The sequence below is a fragment of the Suillus bovinus genome (assembly GCF_016758785.1).
Source record: "Suillus bovinus strain UH-Sbo-P2 chromosome Unknown EDB93scaffold_11, whole genome shotgun sequence".
Lineage (NCBI taxonomy): Eukaryota > Fungi > Basidiomycota > Agaricomycetes > Boletales > Suillaceae > Suillus > Suillus bovinus.
The window spans coordinates 128,802-147,128 of NW_024542067.1; the positions used below are offsets into that span (position 1 = coordinate 128,802).

General features: G+C 47.5%; 7 protein-coding genes across 7 annotated transcripts; 4 read left to right on the top strand and 3 right to left on the bottom strand.

Annotated features, from left to right (window-relative positions):
* The first annotated feature begins 162 nt into the window (after nt 1-162).
* Nucleotides 163-4,486, top strand: EDB93DRAFT_1129453 (OPT oligopeptide transporter protein-domain-containing protein). The gene is made up of 27 exons (XM_041448882.1): nt 163-472; nt 539-627; nt 677-748; nt 803-895; nt 956-1,080; nt 1,173-1,275; nt 1,329-1,339; nt 1,395-1,449; nt 1,661-1,750; nt 1,805-2,095; nt 2,146-2,157; nt 2,222-2,230; nt 2,283-2,327; nt 2,379-2,433; nt 2,493-2,612; nt 2,668-2,858; nt 2,909-2,995; nt 3,051-3,114; nt 3,171-3,212; nt 3,266-3,284; nt 3,340-3,373; nt 3,428-3,496; nt 3,549-3,749; nt 3,805-3,898; nt 3,954-4,090; nt 4,146-4,338; nt 4,393-4,486. Exons 2-27 carry the CDS (start codon nt 558-560, stop codon nt 4,406-4,408), a joined length of 2,298 nt encoding a protein of 765 aa, XP_041310358.1. The 5' UTR covers nt 163-472; nt 539-557; the 3' UTR covers nt 4,409-4,486.
* A 551-nt stretch (nt 4,487-5,037) lies between these two features.
* Nucleotides 5,038-7,204, top strand: EDB93DRAFT_1326610 (uncharacterized protein). The gene is made up of 2 exons (XM_041455064.1): nt 5,038-6,013; nt 6,079-7,204. Exons 1-2 carry the CDS (start codon nt 5,161-5,163, stop codon nt 7,062-7,064), a joined length of 1,839 nt encoding a protein of 612 aa, XP_041310359.1. The 5' UTR covers nt 5,038-5,160; the 3' UTR covers nt 7,065-7,204.
* Nucleotides 7,205-7,492: 288 nt separating this feature from the next.
* Nucleotides 7,493-9,110, top strand: EDB93DRAFT_1080384 (Six-hairpin glycosidase-like protein; the record flags this gene model as incomplete). Its single annotated transcript, XM_041445529.1, has 5 exons — nt 7,493-7,611; nt 7,725-8,114; nt 8,173-8,366; nt 8,420-8,559; nt 8,613-9,110. 5 exons carry the CDS (start codon nt 7,493-7,495, stop codon nt 9,108-9,110), a joined length of 1,341 nt encoding a protein of 446 aa, XP_041310360.1.
* Nucleotides 9,111-9,319: 209 nt separating this feature from the next.
* Nucleotides 9,320-10,796, bottom strand: EDB93DRAFT_90949 (uncharacterized protein). Its single transcript, XM_041457910.1, has one exon. The coding sequence runs from the start codon at nt 10,622-10,624 to the stop codon at nt 9,536-9,538; it is 1,089 nt and encodes a 362-aa protein (XP_041310361.1). The 5' UTR covers nt 10,625-10,796; the 3' UTR covers nt 9,320-9,535.
* Nucleotide 10,797: 1 nt separating this feature from the next.
* EDB93DRAFT_91098 (uncharacterized protein) lies at nt 10,798-12,932 on the bottom strand. Its single transcript, XM_041457918.1, has 11 exons — nt 12,839-12,932; nt 12,451-12,776; nt 12,353-12,397; nt 12,189-12,269; nt 12,057-12,132; nt 11,985-12,000; nt 11,923-11,929; nt 11,856-11,865; nt 11,653-11,806; nt 11,570-11,603; nt 10,798-11,519 (listed from the first exon to the last, which is right to left on the bottom strand). Exons 2-11 carry the CDS (start codon nt 12,623-12,625, stop codon nt 10,831-10,833), a joined length of 1,287 nt encoding a protein of 428 aa, XP_041310362.1. The 5' UTR covers nt 12,626-12,776; nt 12,839-12,932; the 3' UTR covers nt 10,798-10,830.
* Nucleotides 12,933-12,994: 62 nt separating this feature from the next.
* On the top strand, nt 12,995-17,527 carry EDB93DRAFT_90998 (condensin complex subunit SMC2). The gene is made up of 15 exons (XM_041457913.1): nt 12,995-13,093; nt 13,141-13,280; nt 13,336-13,485; nt 13,538-13,675; nt 13,727-14,761; nt 14,814-15,104; nt 15,158-15,601; nt 15,659-15,823; nt 15,872-15,965; nt 16,013-16,128; nt 16,182-16,423; nt 16,470-16,607; nt 16,664-16,801; nt 16,853-17,005; nt 17,055-17,527. Exons 1-15 carry the CDS (start codon nt 13,066-13,068, stop codon nt 17,329-17,331), a joined length of 3,549 nt encoding a protein of 1,182 aa, XP_041310363.1. The 5' UTR covers nt 12,995-13,065; the 3' UTR covers nt 17,332-17,527.
* EDB93DRAFT_1080468 (DUF1242-domain-containing protein) lies at nt 17,347-17,731 on the bottom strand (the record flags this gene model as incomplete). The annotated part of the gene is made up of 3 exons (XM_041445537.1): nt 17,347-17,414; nt 17,485-17,519; nt 17,571-17,731. The coding sequence occupies 3 exons, from the start codon at nt 17,729-17,731 to the stop codon at nt 17,347-17,349; spliced, it is 264 nt and encodes an 87-aa protein (XP_041310364.1).
* Between the last annotated feature and the right edge of the window lie 596 nt (nt 17,732-18,327).

The window sequence follows — 18,327 nt, forward strand, 5'->3', positions numbered from 1 at the left end:
GACCGTCCGACCGGCCATAGGGGGATGGATGCTTGTGAAGAATATGCATGCAGTTCCCATCCGTTCTCTGATCAGCATGGTACGTTCCTCGAGTTTGCGTGCTAAAATTCCACTATCGTGGGCTCGGAAATCGATTTTCCTCACCATTAATTCTCAACTCTAGATTCCACAATGAATATGCTCATCATTTAACCGGCACACTATTTATATAAATTCTCCTCAGCATGCCTCTTCTCTTTGTTTGACCACGATAAGAGATAGGCTTGCTGTATCGGGTTGAATGTGCCATATCTGGTCAATCAAACAGATGTACAAGCCCTTTGCAGATGCGACTCAAAATTTGTACAGCTGGCAGGTCGGCCTGATATTGAAAATGCAGATGCTTGAGCATAAGAGACATCAGGCGGCAGGCCGCTTATCATTCAAGACCCATGTGAATCTGCTCCCGAAGCAATTTAAGAGGGTTACGAGTGTGAGTCTTGAGGATTGGCAGTGTCATTCTTGATATCTCTGTCTACTATTGCTGTTTTAATACCAGCTGTGGTCATACACTTAGCATGGCGGTTGACCTTCAGGATGAGCGGTACAGCCCGACCGATTTCGAGAAGAGTGATATCAATGTTCCAGGTGAGCTGGTGAAGCATCTCTCCTTAATGCTTATCTTACTTTATAACAGAGGTCCTCCAAAAGATTGCTGACTTTGACGACCCAAACATCGATCGTGAGGGTGCTGTCGCCGGAGCCATTGGTAAACCTCGCTTGTGATTTTTAGTCATAGTACACAACCTCACGATTTCTGTAGAGGATGATTCGCCATATCCAGAGGTTCGCAGTGCTGTAGCTAACACAGATGATCCGTCTATCCCTTGCAACTCGTTCCGCGTTTGGGTCATTGGTATGCTTCATTTTTTCCCTCTTAAGAGAGATGCTTGATGCTGATAGGCATGGCCGGCAGGTCTCGCATGGGCTATTTTGATTTCCGGCCTGAATCAGTTCTTTTACTTCCGCTACCCATCCGTGTCTGTCTCTAGTATCGCGGCACAATTGCTTTCTTTCCCTGTGGGTCGCGCCTGGGCAAAGGTAAGACAGTCCAGTCCGAGATGTTTTTGGTTCCATTTCATTTCATTTATTTATTGCAATCATTGACAATGAACCTCGTTTGGTCTAAATAGGTCGTGCCGAATGTTCGCGTCTTGGGTGTCAGGTTGAACCCGGGACCATTTTCAATTAAAGAACATGTCTTGGTTACTATCATGGCCTCCGTTGGTGGATATTGTGCGTACTTCGATAGTGTTGTCTCTGTTTTACGATTAACTAAGAGTGTTTAGCTGCCTATGCTGTACGCCTCTCAGCTGTGAGCTTGTCAAGAAGTACTCACACGATGTCGCTTTCAGACTGATATCATTGCGGTCCAACGAGTCTATTATGGACAAACGCACAATTTTATTTGTGAGTGCCTGAGCAAGCATAGTGAACCTTACTCACAGACTGTCTGACTTGCCTATTCATTGTGGTTTCGTTTTTTTGACACCTTCCCACAATATCACATCCCCTTTCTGTCTGGACGATTTTGGATTGTGTTGCTGATTATTCTCTCGCGCGTATCTTCATGAATGGTATCTGTCATCCATAATCCTTTTTTGGTCAACTTGCGAGGTAGACCAATGGATGGTGGTCATGTCCACTCAGCTCATTGGTTTTTCGATCGGTGGTATCTTACGGCGATTCCTCGTGCAACCTCCCTCTATGAGTACGAATTTAGCTTCCTTCCCACCTTTAATCCGTAACTCACACCTGGGCACAGTATGGCCAGCCAACCTCGTGACGTGTGCTCTTTTCAACACCCTCCATTCACAAGTATATGCAGGTATAGGTACCCGTGGAGGAATTTCACGTGAACGCTTCTTCTTCTTTGCATGGTTGGGTGGTCTTCTATGGTATTTTGTACCTGGATACCTCTTCCAGGGCCTATCTTACTTCTCATGGGTATGCTGGATTGCGCCAAACAACATTCCGGTCAATCAGATGTTTGGATATGTGAGTGGAATGGGAATGAGCATGGTCACATTCGACTGGTCTCAGATTACTTACATTGGTGAGTTTTTAACACGTCGTCATAAATTGTATTTTAACTATTGACCCCAGGTAGTCCGCTTGGTGAGTCATTGAACTTTCTTTGTCGAGGAATGGCTCAAGTTATGATCCACTTCTTTCCACAAAGCCACACCATGTACGCAGAAAGGATAACCTGTCAGATCGGACCTGATTATTTATTTGCATAGGGTGGGCTGAGGTAAATGTTGCAATTGGCTTCGTATTCTTCTTCTGTAAGCATTCTTGCTTCGTAGCGTCATCTTATTTGCTAAAAAAGTATCTAGGGGTCGTTGTCCCAGGGCTGTACTACACCAACGCCTGGGATAGCAAGTACATGCCGTACGAGTCATTTCATTGTGTCCCTAGCTCACCTTGAAAACATCGTCCATCACTATTAGAATCTCTTCGAGGACATCGTTCGACAACACTGGCGCCTCATACAATATCTCTCGTATCATCAACTCAGATGCCTCTCTTAACTTAACAGCATATCAGGAATATAGCCCTCTGTTTCTCTCGTGCGCCATCTTTACTGTCTATTTATTACATCGCACCTTATCTATCCTGATACAGGACGACTTTTGCTATGTCCTATGCCCTGTCGTTCGCCTCCATCACTGCAACGCTCATGCATGCATTCCTGTTCTTCCGGAAACAAATATGGGTCCAGAGCAGACGCTCGATGCACGAGCAGCCTGACATTCACGCAAGGCTCATGACCAAGTACAAACAAGTACCAGAATGGTGGTACATGATCGTTTTTCGTGCGTCATACCTCCCAAAGTTCCCGATGACCCCGCTGATCTGTATGCAGTGATCATGTTTGTAATCGGTGTTATTTCTATTGAGCTGTGGCACACTGAGTTCCCAGTTTGGGCTTTCGTCTTATCCTTGACCATCGGTGATTTACTCGTGTCAAATATTATAAGGATTGAAATCCTGATTGGCTTCCACAGCATTCTTTTACGTCATCCCCATCGGAATGATCCAGGCCATCACCAATCAGCAAGTTGGACTGAAGTGCGTGAAGATCATCAATGGTAAATGAGATTTTCTGACGAAGCTGACGTTTACAGCGTTATCACTGAACTAGTCGTTGGATATGCCCTTCCTGGCAAGTAGGTCACAAGGTCGCCGTGGCATTGACAACCCAACTAACAAATTGCGTCAGACCCATTGCAATGATGATGGTAAGAATGGTATATTTGAAACACCGTGAAGTGAAGTAAATCTCTGTCTGCTCAGTTCAAGACCTGGGGATACATCACCATGTACCAAGGTTAGCCTTTCCGCCTCGTCGATCTACACACATCTCTAACTGAAAAGTCTGTAGCTCTCACCTTTGCTTCCGACTTCAAGCTTGGTCACTACATGAAGATTCCTCCGCGGACCATGTTCTGGGGTTAATGGATTTCATATTCTTCCTGTCGCACGCGTTACTGAATGCCGTACAGGTCAAGTCGTAGCTGCTGCCATCGCAGGAACTGTACAACTCGGTGTGCAAGCATGGATGTTTACCAACATTCCAGACATTTGCAACCCTCTTCAGAAAGACGGCTTCATCTGCCCCAACACAGAAGTCTTTGGAACCGCCAGCTTTATCTGGGGGGTCATTGGTCCACAGAGACAGTTCTCGTCAGGCCAGGTCTATCACGGTGCGCAGTTCTTGAGCATGTTGCGTTTATGTGGATCTAAGGCTTCTGCACGAAGCGCTTGTATATTTCTTCCTCATCGGCGCAGCCTGCCCGGTCGTCGCATGGTTGGTCTCGTTGAAGTGGCCAAATAGCTTCATCCGCTATGTCAAGTGTGTCCTCTCTTCTCTGCCAATGAACACTTCTCACGAGACCATACGAGTGCAGCTTTCCCGTTATCTTCAGCGGTGTTGGGGCCATTCCCCCAGCCAGTGCAGTGAACTACGTCCCATGGGCAATTGTTGGATTCATTTTCCAATATGTTATCCGGCGTAGACATTTTTCTTGGTGGACGAAGTACAATTGTAAGAGGTCCCCCTGGTCTCGTGTTACCTTTCGCCCAAACAGATCTTTTACCAGACGTCCTTTCGGCTGCCATGGACTCTGGTTTGGCTATATCCATTATCCTGATCTTCTTCTGCCTTCAATATCCCCAGAATGGCACAATTGGACTGAACACCGTCCAGTCGTGGTGGGGCAATACTGTTTTCTTGAAGACGGCTGATGGAAAATCTATGCCTCTCTTGACTTTACCAGAAGGCTCTACTTTCGGGTGAGTCACTGTTCGTTGTATCTTTCGGCAGTGATCTTACCGGGCACTTTACAGTCCGACGACGTGGTAATTATTAGTATGATGATGTGACATGATGTGCGAGATCTGTGTACGATGTGATACGAATATAAATTCTTGACGAACCAAACGGTTTTATCTCGACGCAGAGAGTTGAAATCATCGCTGGTCTGTATGCGTAGGGATCTGCGCAATCTGTAAGAACGTCAACGTAGCGTGATGCTCAAGGGAACCGTTCTTTTGGCATCTAGTATAACCATCACCTTTAAAAGTGAGATGCTACCATGAGAGGTAAGGTGCCAGTGGCCGATCTCATATCCTTTTCGCGCCAAACTGATGCTTTTGATGGAAGGCGTTCCGTGTAGTACATCCACTGTACCTACTAAGCTTGGACACTGTCTTTTTCTTTTTCTTTCATTTCATTGACCTTTGTACTACACACTTATATGCATAAAACTCAGGCTCGTCTTGTTGTCATAATCCTTTCTTTCCATTCCATTCTCCCTTTCACACTATAAAAGACGACCTGTATCCTAGTAGTACGTTGTCGAATTCTATCAGGCTCCAAACTCAAGTTTTTGCTTACTGTAAGTAGTCGTAAAGCACTACGGGTGTTTTCGGAAAGTATCAACCCTAACCCGAATATTAAGTTCTATATAGGGATCACAGCGCTGCAAATTTTTGCGGACTTCCACAAGTCAAAGATCAGATTGTCATATAACTAACTGGTGTTCTGTTGACATCGTCAAGCTGATTTCTCTGCGTTCGTGGGCGTCCTTTCGGGCACTCTTCCCAGTCAATCTGATGTCACCCAATCGCGGATGGCGCGCGAGACGGAATTATAATGAAAACCAAGATGATCGCTATTACAGATACGGTGGTTCCAGCTATAGCGGCTCGTATGGGCAGCCATACGGATACGACTACCGCTCGAATGGATACTATGCAGATGCTCAACCAAGTCAGGGGTATAACTACTGGCACGACAGTGACCAGCATTACTCCCAAAACTACTACCGTGACCAATCCCCCAGCAACTATAATCGCAGCCATGAACATGGTAATGACTCCTACCACGCTGAAGGTTCTTACAGAAGACGGAGGAGTCGGCGAAGCGACAGTCCGCAGAGAAATTACCATTCGCATGCAAACGCCGATTCGTCAATCCCATATATTCCTTCTCCTTCTTTTCGTCTAAGAACACCTGATTCAAATTCCCTTACTGCATATATGAAATCACCAACACCAGCTTCCCCACCACCCGCGGAGCCGGATCCAGCATATATGGCGCTCTCGCTCGAGCCATCACATATCGTTGACGACCCTCGTGCCTTTCGAAAGCTTCTCATACTAGATTTGAATGGCACTCTACTCATCCGATCGCAGCATTCACGCGCACGACAGAAAGATTCGTATGGTGGTACTTACAGCAGCTCAGCACCGCGCCTTCGCGCGGTGCAGCCGCGTCCTTACATACCCGCTTTTCGTGCATACCTGTTTGCACCCGAGACTCAAGAATGGCTGGACACCATGGTCTGGTCTTCCGCGCAACCCCACAGTGTGGCGGACATGGTCGACAAGGTTTTCGGTGATGTCAAAAGCAACCTTATCGCAGTCTGGGACCGCGGGAGTTTGGGACTTAGTAAAGAGGACTATCGTGAGTGTTTGGTTATTAGCCGTTGAATCATTTGTGATGTTACGCTTTGCTGATATTATCGGCAGACCGAAAAGCGCTGACGACCAAGGATCTTACAAAGCCTTGGGCATTGCTTCCATCAGGCACCAGCCCATCAGAGATCGCGATACCATCGGAAGCAGATTATGCTGCTGAGCCAGCTGGGTTGGCTCCCTCTATTGCACACTCTGCCTTGAGCACCCTCCTCCTCGACGACTCTCCTCACAAGGCTCGTCTCCAGCCATACAATCATGTCTGTATACCTGAGTATAGTTCCTCATTCAGGGACAAAGACCTTCGACAGCTTCAGCACGAGAAAGCGGCTCGAGCGCCTAAACATAGGAAGCAGAAAGGAAAGGCAAATGAATATGTGCAGGACCAAAGCGAGTCGGCAGAGATATCAATGCCCTCTTCAGACTTTGATCCGGCTGTAATCAGTCCTACCTCCGCTCATGTCGAAGAGTCGTCTATCCCCATTCCATCTGCAGAAAGAGCATACATATCATCTCGATCATCTGCTGAGCCCTATGACCCCACCATTCTGGCAGTTATTGGTGTCCTGGACGAGATTAAGAAGCAGAGCAGCGTTGCTGGGTGGATCCAAGCCGGCGGTCTTCAGAATACTGTTCCAGTTCCCGGGGATGAAGGAGAATATATTGTCACTCCACCAGCCTCAGACACAAACATTGTCGAAGATCTCACAGACTCTCAGGAAATGCAACCCCTCACGAAGAAAGAGCTTCGGGCAGCAAAAAAACTTGCAGCGAAGCAGCAGAAACGCGCGGAACAAGCAGCATTGTCTGCCGGACAAACTGTTCTTATTTCCGACAAGGAAGTTATGCAGACCGGGGATGATGAGTCTATCATCGCTGATATTTCGGTTGAGAGTATTCCTGCTGCTGCACCAAGTGCTAGTGTAGAGAGTTTGGGAATGTGGTTCAGTGATGAGCCGACGATGTCTTACTGGGTTTGGAGAGGGCGCCAGGCGCTGGACAGTTTGGGAATTGAAGCGGATCATGGAGTAACCGGGTAGTAGAAATTGCACTTGCTGGCTACAGTAAGTGTACTGTACCTCTCACGTATTTAACTTAGATGTTTGTCCCGAATAAACATCAAGCTCGGTAGGACTAGTGGACTGTTTTCTGACGACCAAATTGAGCCAATCTGGTAACCAATATTTTGGGTGTCATATTCTCAGCGACAATTGCCAGACACCTTTGAACATCAAGAATGCGTACCGTACACGGCAAAGCCTTCGTGTCACTTACTTTTGTACCGTTGCTTGATCACTCACACTGACCCTTGATGTATTGTTATCAACGTTGATGGAATCGAACCAGGCATTTGTCCGAACTCATGGCAGGCTGACATAGGACTGGATAGGAGTGGAGTGTCATTTAAAGTCAGTCTTGCACCCCGGGTCTCTGGTAAATGTTCGCTCTTACTCAACTCCACTCGATGATGCTTTTTGTAGCAGGCCTCTTACTGGGGTTGTACAATGAAGTAGTAAGTGCACAGAACTTTACAAGTGCACAGACATCCATTATCAGTGAGCGACTGGCCCAGGGTGCAGTGCACAGGTGAGCATAGGCTGTCACTCAACATTCTGCATTGGGCCGTGGCCCCACTTCTCTGTTCTCCTTGATCGTCCTAAGGATTATAAATCTCATTGGTGGCACATTTATTTCTGCAGTTGGGAGTATGGAACACGCATCGAGGCTCTGCTAGAACTCAATGCGCCGACATACTCCGTCATGTCTTTCAACGCCATTCCGCCTCCCCATAGCATTCCATCCAATATATCAAGTGCGCTAGGAGAAGTGTTCACGATTGCGCACAACATCGTCGCCGCCCGAAGCTTGTCCAATATTACTGGCCCCCAGCCCCTGATCGCTGACACGAGCGCAGGAGATCCAGCAAGCATTGGAGTTGCCGTGTTACTTGCTAACTGGACGGGACAAGGGGCACTAGATAGCCTAAACTACGCAGGGGCGGCGCAGGACCAACTTGACTTCCTGTTTCAAAACGTATCCAGGACTACAGATGGTGCCCTTTCTCATAAAGTGGACCAATTGCAACTTTGGTAAAAACAAAAAGTGATGTATTGGACACTCCCGTAAACAACTAACGTCTTCACATAGGAGTGATTCTGTGTACATGGTTCCTCCGTTTTTGGCGTATTATGGTGTCCTGACGCAAAATCAGACCATTTTGGGTGAGGCATACACACAGATTTGCTTGTACCGAAAGTATCTTCGAGATACGGCGGCCGGCAATCTATGGAAGCATATACAGCTTGGTCAGACAGGAGATGATGATGGGCACTGGTCGACAGGTGCGCGGGTTCTCTTGAGCGTAGCATTAATTCCTTGCACGGTTCATTTACAGGTAATGCATGGGCGGCGGCAGGCATGTTACGGGTCCTGGGGACTATTCAACATTCCCCGTACGAGAATTCGCTCAAGAGTCAGCAGGACAACCTTGCCCATTGGGTGTACGAGATCCACAGAGCAATGTTTTCCCACATTGTGCGTCTAGTTCTAAAACCGGCCTGTCAGAGTATGTTTCATTACCAAACCAGAACTCCAACGGATTGTTCTATAATTACGCTGATAACAACTCCACGTTTTATGATGCCTCATCGACTGCGTTACTGGCCAGCACGGTCTATCGGTTGTCTCTCCTTGGCAATATCCACACATACATCCCACTCGCTGAACAGGTCCGCAAAGCGCTCTTAGCTTCTGCTGGCACTATTGTTTCTATAACCACTACCTCGACAACACCAGCGTCAAGTGCAACATCCACCGCACTTTCCGGAACGGCTACAACCACGTCTGGCCTGCTCCACTTCACCCCGGAAGGATGGCTCACACCTGTAGTGAATCCCTACTCTTATGGCGCACAAGGCTCCGACAGTCCAGAGGGACAAGCGTTTATACTTGAGCTGCAGGCTGCATGGCGTGACTGGGTAGCAGACGGGGCACAGGGTGCAAATGACGCCCGCGAAGCTCGGCCTCGTGTCTTAATGATAGGGGTTATAACGGTCTTGCACTGCTTAGTGATCGTCATAGGCTAGTTAAGGTTTTATCCATATTTTTATCCATAGACCATTTATTGCTACTTTATTGACACTCGTTTTTGTACTGAAGCACACATCAGAACCCTCCCAACACAGTTCATACGGTATGATGCAGATTAGCTTTATATACAAGCTAGAAAAAAAGTGATGGTACTTAAAGTGTCCATTATAAACGGGTTGCGATAAGTATAATGAATGAACGAGTTGCAGTGGTGTTTGAGAGGTATGCTGTCATGATGATACAAAAGGTATGATATGTCACAATATGAAACCCAATCATCACGAGGACACATGATGTTGATAGGGCCGCAGAAAGACTTTGAAATGAAGCGCCCTGATTAACGCCTAGAACATCACATAAGTACAAGGGTGGATGGACACACTCAGCCTCAACCCACAGCAATTTCCATTGAGCTATTTGCTCACTTATGGCTTCCGCCAGCTCTCCCCCTTTGACCCCAACCACTATCCCTTCCTCTATGGCTGTCCCACCCGCTTGAATCCCGCCGGGAATCATTACGTCGATAATCTTTCTCATAAGACCCACCGCCTCTCGAGTAGTCCCGCCGTTCATAATCGCTATATCGTCGCTCATCTTTGAATGATCCATTCGAGGGTGTGGAATGCGGCGGCGGCGGTATTGGCGCAGTCGATACGCCTGTGTTGACCGGGGCTGGTGCAGTCGATGACGGCCGAGGTGGGAGAGAATGATGCGAAGGAGGGTGGATCTCGGGTAAGAACCCGTTCTGTGATGGGCCAGGCAGGTATAATGGAGCTTGAGGGCCTCCCTGAGAATACTGGAAGGACGGAACAGGCTGCATGCTCTGTCCAGAACCACTGATTGATGCACCCTGCGAGAAATTCGAAGAACCTGGGGCAGAAGTACCAACCCCGCTCAAGATATTCACACCCGACTGCATGGCTGTCATAACCTGTTCAGGCAATGCAACAGGGGAATTCATTGGCAGTTGTTGATTATGAGGCACCACAAGTCCATGCGCCCGCAAAAGGGCTTCAACCTCCGAAGGGTTTATTTGGAATTGTTGCCCCAAACCGTTATATAGCAGGTGCGGGCCTTGTTGTGGCAGAACAGCAACAGCCGCTGGAGATGGCCCAGCACGGCGAGGATCACGCATAGCTGCCGAGCCATCCATGTCAGGATTTGACACGGAATTTACAGCATTATGCTCTGTGTGAGGAGCAACAGGAGAGTGAACCTGAGAACCAGTATTTGTTCGAATGGCCTCTTTCGCGGCTCGGATAGGACCAAGTATATCAACTGCTGGTACACTAGATGTAATCGCAGGAGAAGGGTATAGCGAAGCAATACGTGGCTCCGACTTTACCACCGGAGAAACCTGAGCATCAGTCCTAATGGGCACAGGGGAAGGTCTGGCAGGATGGGCCAATCCTTTATTCGATTGAAAGGGGGGTACTTGTCCAAAGGATGGCGATGGCCTGGTAGATGTCGTAGGAGGAGCAGGTGTCGGAGGTGGCGCTGTTGCTTGCATCGGAGCTTGCGATTTTTTTTCAACAGGCGGTCGAGAGTTCGAGAAAGCTTTTTTCTGCTTTGATTGGGACACTGCAGGAGTAGCCAACACTTTCGTTGGCGCAGGATTTGACTTGGATTCAGTTTTGTGTTGAAAAGCAGATCCTGAAGACTTTGATTTTGAAGCTATATATGCAAGTAGTGGATCAAAGATTTATCAACCAAACTTTAACAAAATGGCTCACTTAAAGATGCAGCGGGCAGCGCCTTCGATGCAGTTACTTTGCGAGGCTTCTCTTCCTCCCCACTGTCATCATCATATTCTGCGACCCTCTTTCGTTTCTTGGCTTTTGTAGGCTTTCCCGCGGCCGGTTTGTCACCTTCCCCATCAGTTTTTAGCTCGGATATTTTGAGCCTTTTGCTCATGAATGACAACATATGTTTGGTGATCCTGCCGTTTGCTCGAATATCTTGGTGATCATCGCGTACATCTTTTCGCATCTTTTCAATGGCAGAGGAAAGTTGTGTAAGCGACAGCCGATCACGGAAGAGGTAAATCAGGACACCGATCATCACAAACTCTATAGGCGAAACACGAGTGGGCTTGTTGAGCGAGCGACTGTATTTCTGGTCCCGAGCAAGGATGAGAAAGACACGGAACGTATCTAGCAAGTCCTCGCGAAGCTTCGGAGAAACAGGGTCGCTCTTCAAGAGCCACTTTTCAAGTGTCGGGGCCGAGGGAACAGTGGGCTTGGGATGGTTCTCAATGAGGTAGCCTATAGATGCCACGCACTGAAAGTCGCGTCCTCGTGCGTGACCCCAGTCAAGATAACCCTGAAATCCATCTTCGCCAAGTACTTGGCTCTGAATCTCCCGGATGACCGTAGGCCAGGGGCCAACAATTGCTTGCATGCGTTCTACAACGTCATCACGCCACCGTGCAACAATGAAAAAAAGAAGTGCTGACCTGCAGGAGTAAGCGCAACCCCTAGTTGCACTCTCTTAATAATTATGTGAGCTAGTAGCATGAAACGAGGCCCCAGCACTTACCTGGAAGATCTCACGTTCTTGATCTGGATTGATGTCGCTGTACTCGACGCATACAATCTGCTTGTTCGAAAATTGATGGATAAGTTGTTTTGGAAGGAGCTTTCGCCTAGCCTGAGTAGCGCTTGTTTTGTACCAAAGCTTTTCGTTTGTGAACCTAGACAGTATTGAATGATACGCATCATAGGGAGATTAGAGGGACGTACGAATCTTTATCTGTGATGGCATGCTATATTGAGTGAGTGCATGCAGCAGTAGCATGTATTGACTAACGTGGAATCTTGTAAATGCAGATTTAGCAAGAGGATTTCATTGCAGATAATAGAATTACAAACCTGTCCATCTATAAACCTGAATAAAAATTGTGGTATATCAGCCAATCATTCCCGTTCATTTACTGTATATACCTTTGTATTGAAGTCAGCCTTTGCTTCCCATCGATGCAAGTTCGCAGTTCACTGCCATCATCGGCTGTCGACACCGCTAGTGATACCCTCCCTATCAATGCATGAGTAGACTAGGAGGACAAACAAACTTGCCAAATATTATTGGAGGCATGTAGTAGTTTCGCAGCATAGAGTCGATAAGACCGGACTGCTTTAGCTCTGGCCACACAACATCTATGAACGAGATGGGACATCAGAGGACGTTGCGAGCACGTAGACAAAGAGAACCATGTTTTTCAGGGCGAGAGACTCACCACGTTGGTATTCTGGGTCAAGGTCAATCGCATTTTCTATTATTTGGTCTGCAAGAAGAGTAATGTACGAGAAAACACTGCTAGTAAGCCACTCGACTTACCATACAGTGACTTGGCTGTATACGATGTGGTCCGTGGCGCACGCAAGACGCCTGAAATCTTGTATTCTTTGGTGGCTTTCTTTGACGAGGCTGTTGTCCGACTTGTTTTGGATCGCGGGAAGTCATCATCGTCAGAGGACAAATCTGTTAAGTCAGATACGTCTGACAGCGACATGGTAGGAAGAACACCGAGTTATATAGGTGGCAGCTGGCCAAATCGCCAACAATCTAGTGGTTGTTTGAAAGAAGATATCTTCGCCTCTGAGCTTCATGTGTGTTTAAGTTTGATGCCAAAAATAAAGCGAAAAGGGAGTATTTGCGCCAATCTGTGTTAAAAATTCCGAGTGTCAATATTATGTGCTTAAGACGAAACAACGATCCAAATCACATTCCAACTGGCAGGCCCATCTGAGAACGGCTGGGCTGATAGACGCCAAATTCCTCGCGCTTAATCGTCACACAGACGCTTCCCCATATACAAGAAGGATATCGATTAGTAAAAGACTTACGAAAAATTTATGTATGCAAGATTGGTCACGTGCAAGGTGAATCTCCGCTACAAACACGCGTCGCGTCACGGTCGCGTCCTACTATATTCAACACCAAATTTCAATCATGCGGATTGAAGAACTTGTGGTCGAAGGTATGACTTTAAGTAAATAAATAAGTTGTTAGGTGACATTTTTATAGGTTTCAAATCATATCCAGTCCGAACTCAGATTACGGGTTGGGATCCATCGTTCAATGCAATCACTGGCCTCAACGGATCCGGCAAGTCCAACATACTTGACGCGATCTGCTTTGTGCTTGGTATCACCAATATGTCTCAAGTGAAGACACACCGTCTTTGCTCTACATTAACCGTCGCACTCACACGCGCCGCAGATGCGAGCTCAAAACCAGCAAGATCTTATTTACAAGAGAGGCCAAGCTGGTGTAACCAAGGCCAGCGTGACAATCGTCTTTGACAACTCTGATAGAGAGAAGAGTCCCGTTGGATTCGAGAATTTGAAGCAGATTACGGTCACACGTCAAGTACGTTCACTACGTGCGACAAATTTGTGCTCGAAACTCATGTCCTACGCAGATAGCGCTTCCAAACATATCGAAGTACCTTTTAAATGGTCACAAATCACAGCAGAACAATATCCAGACTCTGTTCCAGAGTGTACAGCTGAATATCAATAACCCAAATTTCCTCATCATGCAAGGCCGTATCACCAAGGTAAGTTTACTTTCGTCACTTTCGCAATTTGGATCAGATATTTTTGATTAGGTCCTTAACATGCGTCCACAAGAAATCCTTGGCATGGTAGAAGAAGCGGCAGGTACCCGCATGTTCGAAGATCGAAAGGACAAAGCCAAGAAGACAATGTCGAAGAAGGAGAAGCGCGTGCAAGAGATAACTTCTCTCCTTGAGGAGGAGATCACACCTAAGCTAGATAAACTCCGGGAAGAAAAACGCCAATTCATTGCGTTCCAGAAGACTCGGACAGAACTGGAGAAGATTGGCAGGAAACTGCGCGCTTGGGAATGGACAGCCGCCAATAAGAGAGTAGAGAAGGCTCAGGATGATATTGAGAACAAGAAAGCAGAGATGGAAACGACAGAGAAGCGGAAGAAGAAGCTTATCAAGGAGACGAGGGCTGCCGAGAAGGAGATGCAGGAGGTCAACGCGAAACGGGAAGCAGAGCGGAAGAAAGGTGGTAGGTTCAAGAAGATGGAGGAGGAGGTAACGCTCTTGGAAAAGGAGCTGGTAAAAGTTCGAACCCAAGTCGATCTCGCAAACGGTAATATCACCGACGAAAACAAAAGCGTCGCCAATGCCGAGGCAGAGCTACAAGAGCTCCTTAAATCTCTGGAGGAAAAGCGTACCCAGGCCCAAAAACTCGAATCGTCCTATATGTCCGTTAAAGCGAAGCACAACGATACGCAAGGATTGCTCTCGAAATCAGAGGAGCTACTGCAGACGCTGCTCACTGGTCTCTCATCAAGCAACTCTGGAAATTCTGGAGGTGGCTACATGGGTCAGCTTGCAGATGCGAAAGCCCGCATGGCTCAAGGGTCGGCTGAGGAAGAGCAAAATCGCGTGAAACTCAGCATGAGTGAGAAGGAGCTGAAGGCATTGGAAGCAAAGTGGAAGGTTGTAGAGAAGGAAGCGGGCCAGGGGAAGCGCAATATGGAAAACATGCGCATGGAAGCCGAGAAGCTCAAACGTAAAATCGCCGACTGTGGTTGGAGCGCCGAACGAGAGCAAGAAAGCCAAGTCTCACTAGCGACTGCGAGGGGACAAGTCCGGCAGTTTACCGAGGTATGTTTTATGCTTTATGTTATATGTCGTACCTATATATAACATCATACAGGCGCGTGATGCAGTCAAACAACGCCTATCATCATTGAACTTTGAGTATGCGATGCCATACCCGAATTTTGACCGCACCAAGGTGAAGGGGTTGGTCGCTAACCTGACCTCGATCCCTCCCCAGCACCAGAACAAATCCCAGGCGCTCGAAGTCGTTGCCGGGGGCAAGCTCTACAACGTCGTGGTTGAAGATGAGAAAGTTGGCAAGGACCTCCTTCAGAATGGAAAGCTGAAGAAGCGCGTTACCATCATTCCGCTGAACAAAATAAATTCATTCGTTTTAAATGCTCAGGTGCGTATGTTATTAGCTCAGTTAATGAAGGAAAGACACTCATTTTTCACCAGAGATTAGCGCAGGTGGATCAGCTTGCACCCGGTAAAGCCAATCTGGCACTATCACTCATCGGCTACCCAGAAGAAGTGGCTCGTGCCATGGCGTTCGTTTTCGGAGACACTATCGTCTGTGAGGACGCTGAAGCTGCCAATGCAGTCACATTCGGTGCAAAGGTTAAGTCTGTCACTTTGAACGGCGACGTGTACGATCCTTCTGGTACGCTTAGCGGAGGAGCAGCTCCAAGCGGAAGCGGCACACTGCTAAGGGTACAGGAACTTCTCAAGGCAGAGCGCAAGCTGGGAGAGGCACAGTCCCATCTGAGTGACCTTGAAAGAGCAGAAGCGGCTAATCGAGAGAAGAAAGAATCATGGAGAAAGTTGACTCGCGAGCTCGACATCAAGCTGCACGAAGTCAGTCTTTTGGAGCAGCAAGCAGAAGGGAGCAACGCTGTAAGGGTGAGTGCAGTCGTCATCATTCGTTCAGTTCAATATTCAACAATAAATGCCATCTAGCTCAGCGCTGAGGTAGAAGAGCTGGAGAAGACGATCAACGCTTTAGAATTGGCTGTCCAGGCAGCGAGGGAAAAGCAACAGGCCGCCAAGGAGGAGTGCAGTAAGCTCGAACAGGACATGGATGAGTTCAAAAACAACAAGGAAGGCAAGATCAATGAATTGAAAGTGGGTACCCTACCATCCTTCCTTCAAGCACGCTGACCGGTTCTGCAGGCCGAGATTAGCAAGCAGAAGGCAGCTGTTCAGAAACAAGCTGTTGTGGTAAAGACGCAGCACAAGGAACACCAAACTTCTGTACTCGAGCTTGGTAAGGAAAGTTTTGAATTTTTCCTCCCGCTTGCTAATGACTCCCAGAACAAATGGAAACGGATATCAAGGAGGCCCAGGACAGCATCAAAGGTGCTCACGCCCAAATCGCCAAGCTTCACAAGGACATGGCAGCGCTCAATACCAAGCTTGCCAAGCACGAGGTACGATTCTCTCAAAATCCAACGCCCTGACAGATCGTTCTCATGCGGCATAGGCGGACCACGCAAGAGCGGAGCACAAGCTTCAGGAGGAACGGGCAACGCTGACTCAATTCGATAACGAGCTCAAGGACCTGGAGAATGCTATTCGTGAACAGAAGAAGGGAGTATCCGACGCAGAAATCGAGCTGAAAAAGCTGGAACACGATATTGTCGTACTTGAAAAGGATAAAGTCACGCAGGCCAAGTTTGTGACCGACTTGGAGAAGCAGCATGAGTGGATTCGGGATGAATACCAGTGGGTAGTCCCTTGCTCTTTTTTGGATACTTTGACGTTCTCGAAGGTCATTTGGCAAACCCGGCTCGCAGTATGAGTTTGATCAAGATATGCCCTCGTTGCGAACTAAAGCAGACGAGCTTGAGGAGAAGCAGAAGGGGATGAAAAAGAAAGTCAACCCGAAGGTCATGAACATGATTGACACGTGAGTCTTTGACTTTTCAGCAAGACATTGATTTGATTTAAATGACTTGTGGCTAGCGTCGAGAAGAAGGAATCAGATCTCAAGAAGATGTTGGCCACAGTTCTGAAGGACAAAGAAAAGATCGAAGACACTATAGAGGAGCTGGACCGATATAAGCGTGATGCCCTCCAGAAGACATGGGAGAAAGTGAACAGGTATGATGATTCCTTCATCGTCAATCTGTCGTGACTCATCCACCTGTGTAGTGACTTTGGTGGCATATTCGCCGAACTGCTACCTGGCAACTTTGCCAAACTTCAGCCTCCTGAAGGTCAAGACTTGATGCAGGGACTGGAAGTGAAAGTACAACTGGGGACTGTTTGGAAACAAAGTCTAACTGAATTGAGTGGTGGCCAACGGTACGAAACAGTTAGGAGTAAAATATTGTGACTGACGAGTATTGTACAGGTCTTTGATCGCGCTTTCTCTCATTATGGCTCTTCTCCAATTCAAGCCGGCGCCCATGTACATCCTCGATGAAATCGATGCCGCTCTCGACCTCTCCCACACTCAGCACATTGGCCACCTATTCCGAACTCGTTTCAAGGGCTCCCAATTTATAGTCGTTTCACTGAAGGAGGGCCTGTTCACAAATGCAAACGTACTGTTCCGAACACGGTTCCGTGATGGCACGTCGGTAGTCGAGCGGACGGCGAATAGGTCAACTTCATCACTGTACACATAATATAATCCTGTATGATTACTGTACGATCATTGTCACCGCCATAGCGACGCATGCTAATGCAACGTATGGGGAGAGGCGTTCTCCTGTAGATATGTTGGAATGGGGTCTGTTTTTCAGGAAACCAGCAAGAAATCGCATGTATGAGAACCGCACCTATCCGCGCAGACATGAAGAACAGTCCGAGAAATCTGTTCACTTTCTTAGCATTCACGGACATCTTATAATAAATATGAACATACCCTGCCTTGTTTCTATCGACTAGACGTGGGGCAACTGCACGAACGTAGGTGCAAGTGCAGATCATCAACAAGATGACCAAAAGCAGGGATTGAAAGTTGAAAAGTGCAGACTTTGGGCCTTCAGCTTGTGTACATGTAATAACAAAAATATACCATACCATGAGGAAATTGACGGCCTGCAAATGACCTGCAATTGAATGTGTTTTTGAAAGCGGTAATGCTGCGAGCTCGTCATGAATGCTTACTAAGCGTTTGATTATATTTGGGCCCAGCTTGTTGACTCCGAGTCCATGGAGTGTACATGATATCTGCGGCTAGCATCCTACTGACTTTTCGCCATCGAGAATTCATAATGTGCAAAGTGAATCGCGTATACGACATTTGCATGAGCGACGGAATGTGACTCGTTGCGCATTAGGTCTAAATGTTGAACTACCTCGCAACTACTACTTCGGCTCAAGCGAATTGATACAGTCTAGCACACAATCATCCTCATGGTGCAATATTTCCAGTGCCGCCTGCAATGTCCTGGACGATCTCCTCACTGACACACAACCCCTCGTGATAAGCACCATGAAGGAAGCCTAAATTCTACTAGTGATCCACTGATTCCACTCCACCTTCTGAAAAAAGGAAGATCACGTGTACGTGAACTTGAAAATCGTACTTAGCATGCTGAGAACAAGAGAGGGGTCAAAACCGTCATCGCCCAAGGGAAGGTCCACGGTAAGTGAAAGTGAAAAGTAAGATTTCGATC

Coding starts and splice junctions, on each gene's coding strand:
- EDB93DRAFT_1129453 (XM_041448882.1), top strand. CDS start 558: ATGGCGGTTGACCTTCAGGATGAGCGGTACAGCCCGACCGATTTCGAG. Junction 2,434..2,492: donor TGGGATAGCAAGTACATGCC/GTACGAGTCATT, acceptor CATCACTATTAG/AATCTCTTCGAGGACATCGT. Junction 3,374..3,427: donor ATACATCACCATGTACCAAG/GTTAGCCTTTCC, acceptor AAAAGTCTGTAG/CTCTCACCTTTGCTTCCGAC.
- EDB93DRAFT_1326610 (XM_041455064.1), top strand. CDS start 5,161: ATGTCACCCAATCGCGGATGGCGCGCGAGACGGAATTATAATGAAAAC. Junction 6,014..6,078: donor ACTTAGTAAAGAGGACTATC/GTGAGTGTTTGG, acceptor TATTATCGGCAG/ACCGAAAAGCGCTGACGACC.
- EDB93DRAFT_90949 (XM_041457910.1), bottom strand. CDS start 10,624: ATGCAAGCAACAGCGCCACCTCCGACACCTGCTCCTCCTACGACATCT.
- EDB93DRAFT_91098 (XM_041457918.1), bottom strand. CDS start 12,625: ATGTCGCTGTCAGACGTATCTGACTTAACAGATTTGTCCTCTGACGAT. Junction 12,270..12,352: donor CCTTGACCCAGAATACCAAC/GTGGTGAGTCTC, acceptor TCTCGTTCATAG/ATGTTGTGTGGCCAGAGCTA. Junction 11,604..11,652: donor AAGAACGTGAGATCTTCCAG/GTAAGTGCTGGG, acceptor ATAATTATTAAG/AGAGTGCAACTAGGGGTTGC.
- EDB93DRAFT_90998 (XM_041457913.1), top strand. CDS start 13,066: ATGCGGATTGAAGAACTTGTGGTCGAAG. Junction 16,424..16,469: donor TGGATTCGGGATGAATACCA/GTGGGTAGTCCC, acceptor ACGTTCTCGAAG/GTCATTTGGCAAACCCGGCT. Junction 17,006..17,054: donor GAATTGAGTGGTGGCCAACG/GTACGAAACAGT, acceptor AGTATTGTACAG/GTCTTTGATCGCGCTTTCTC.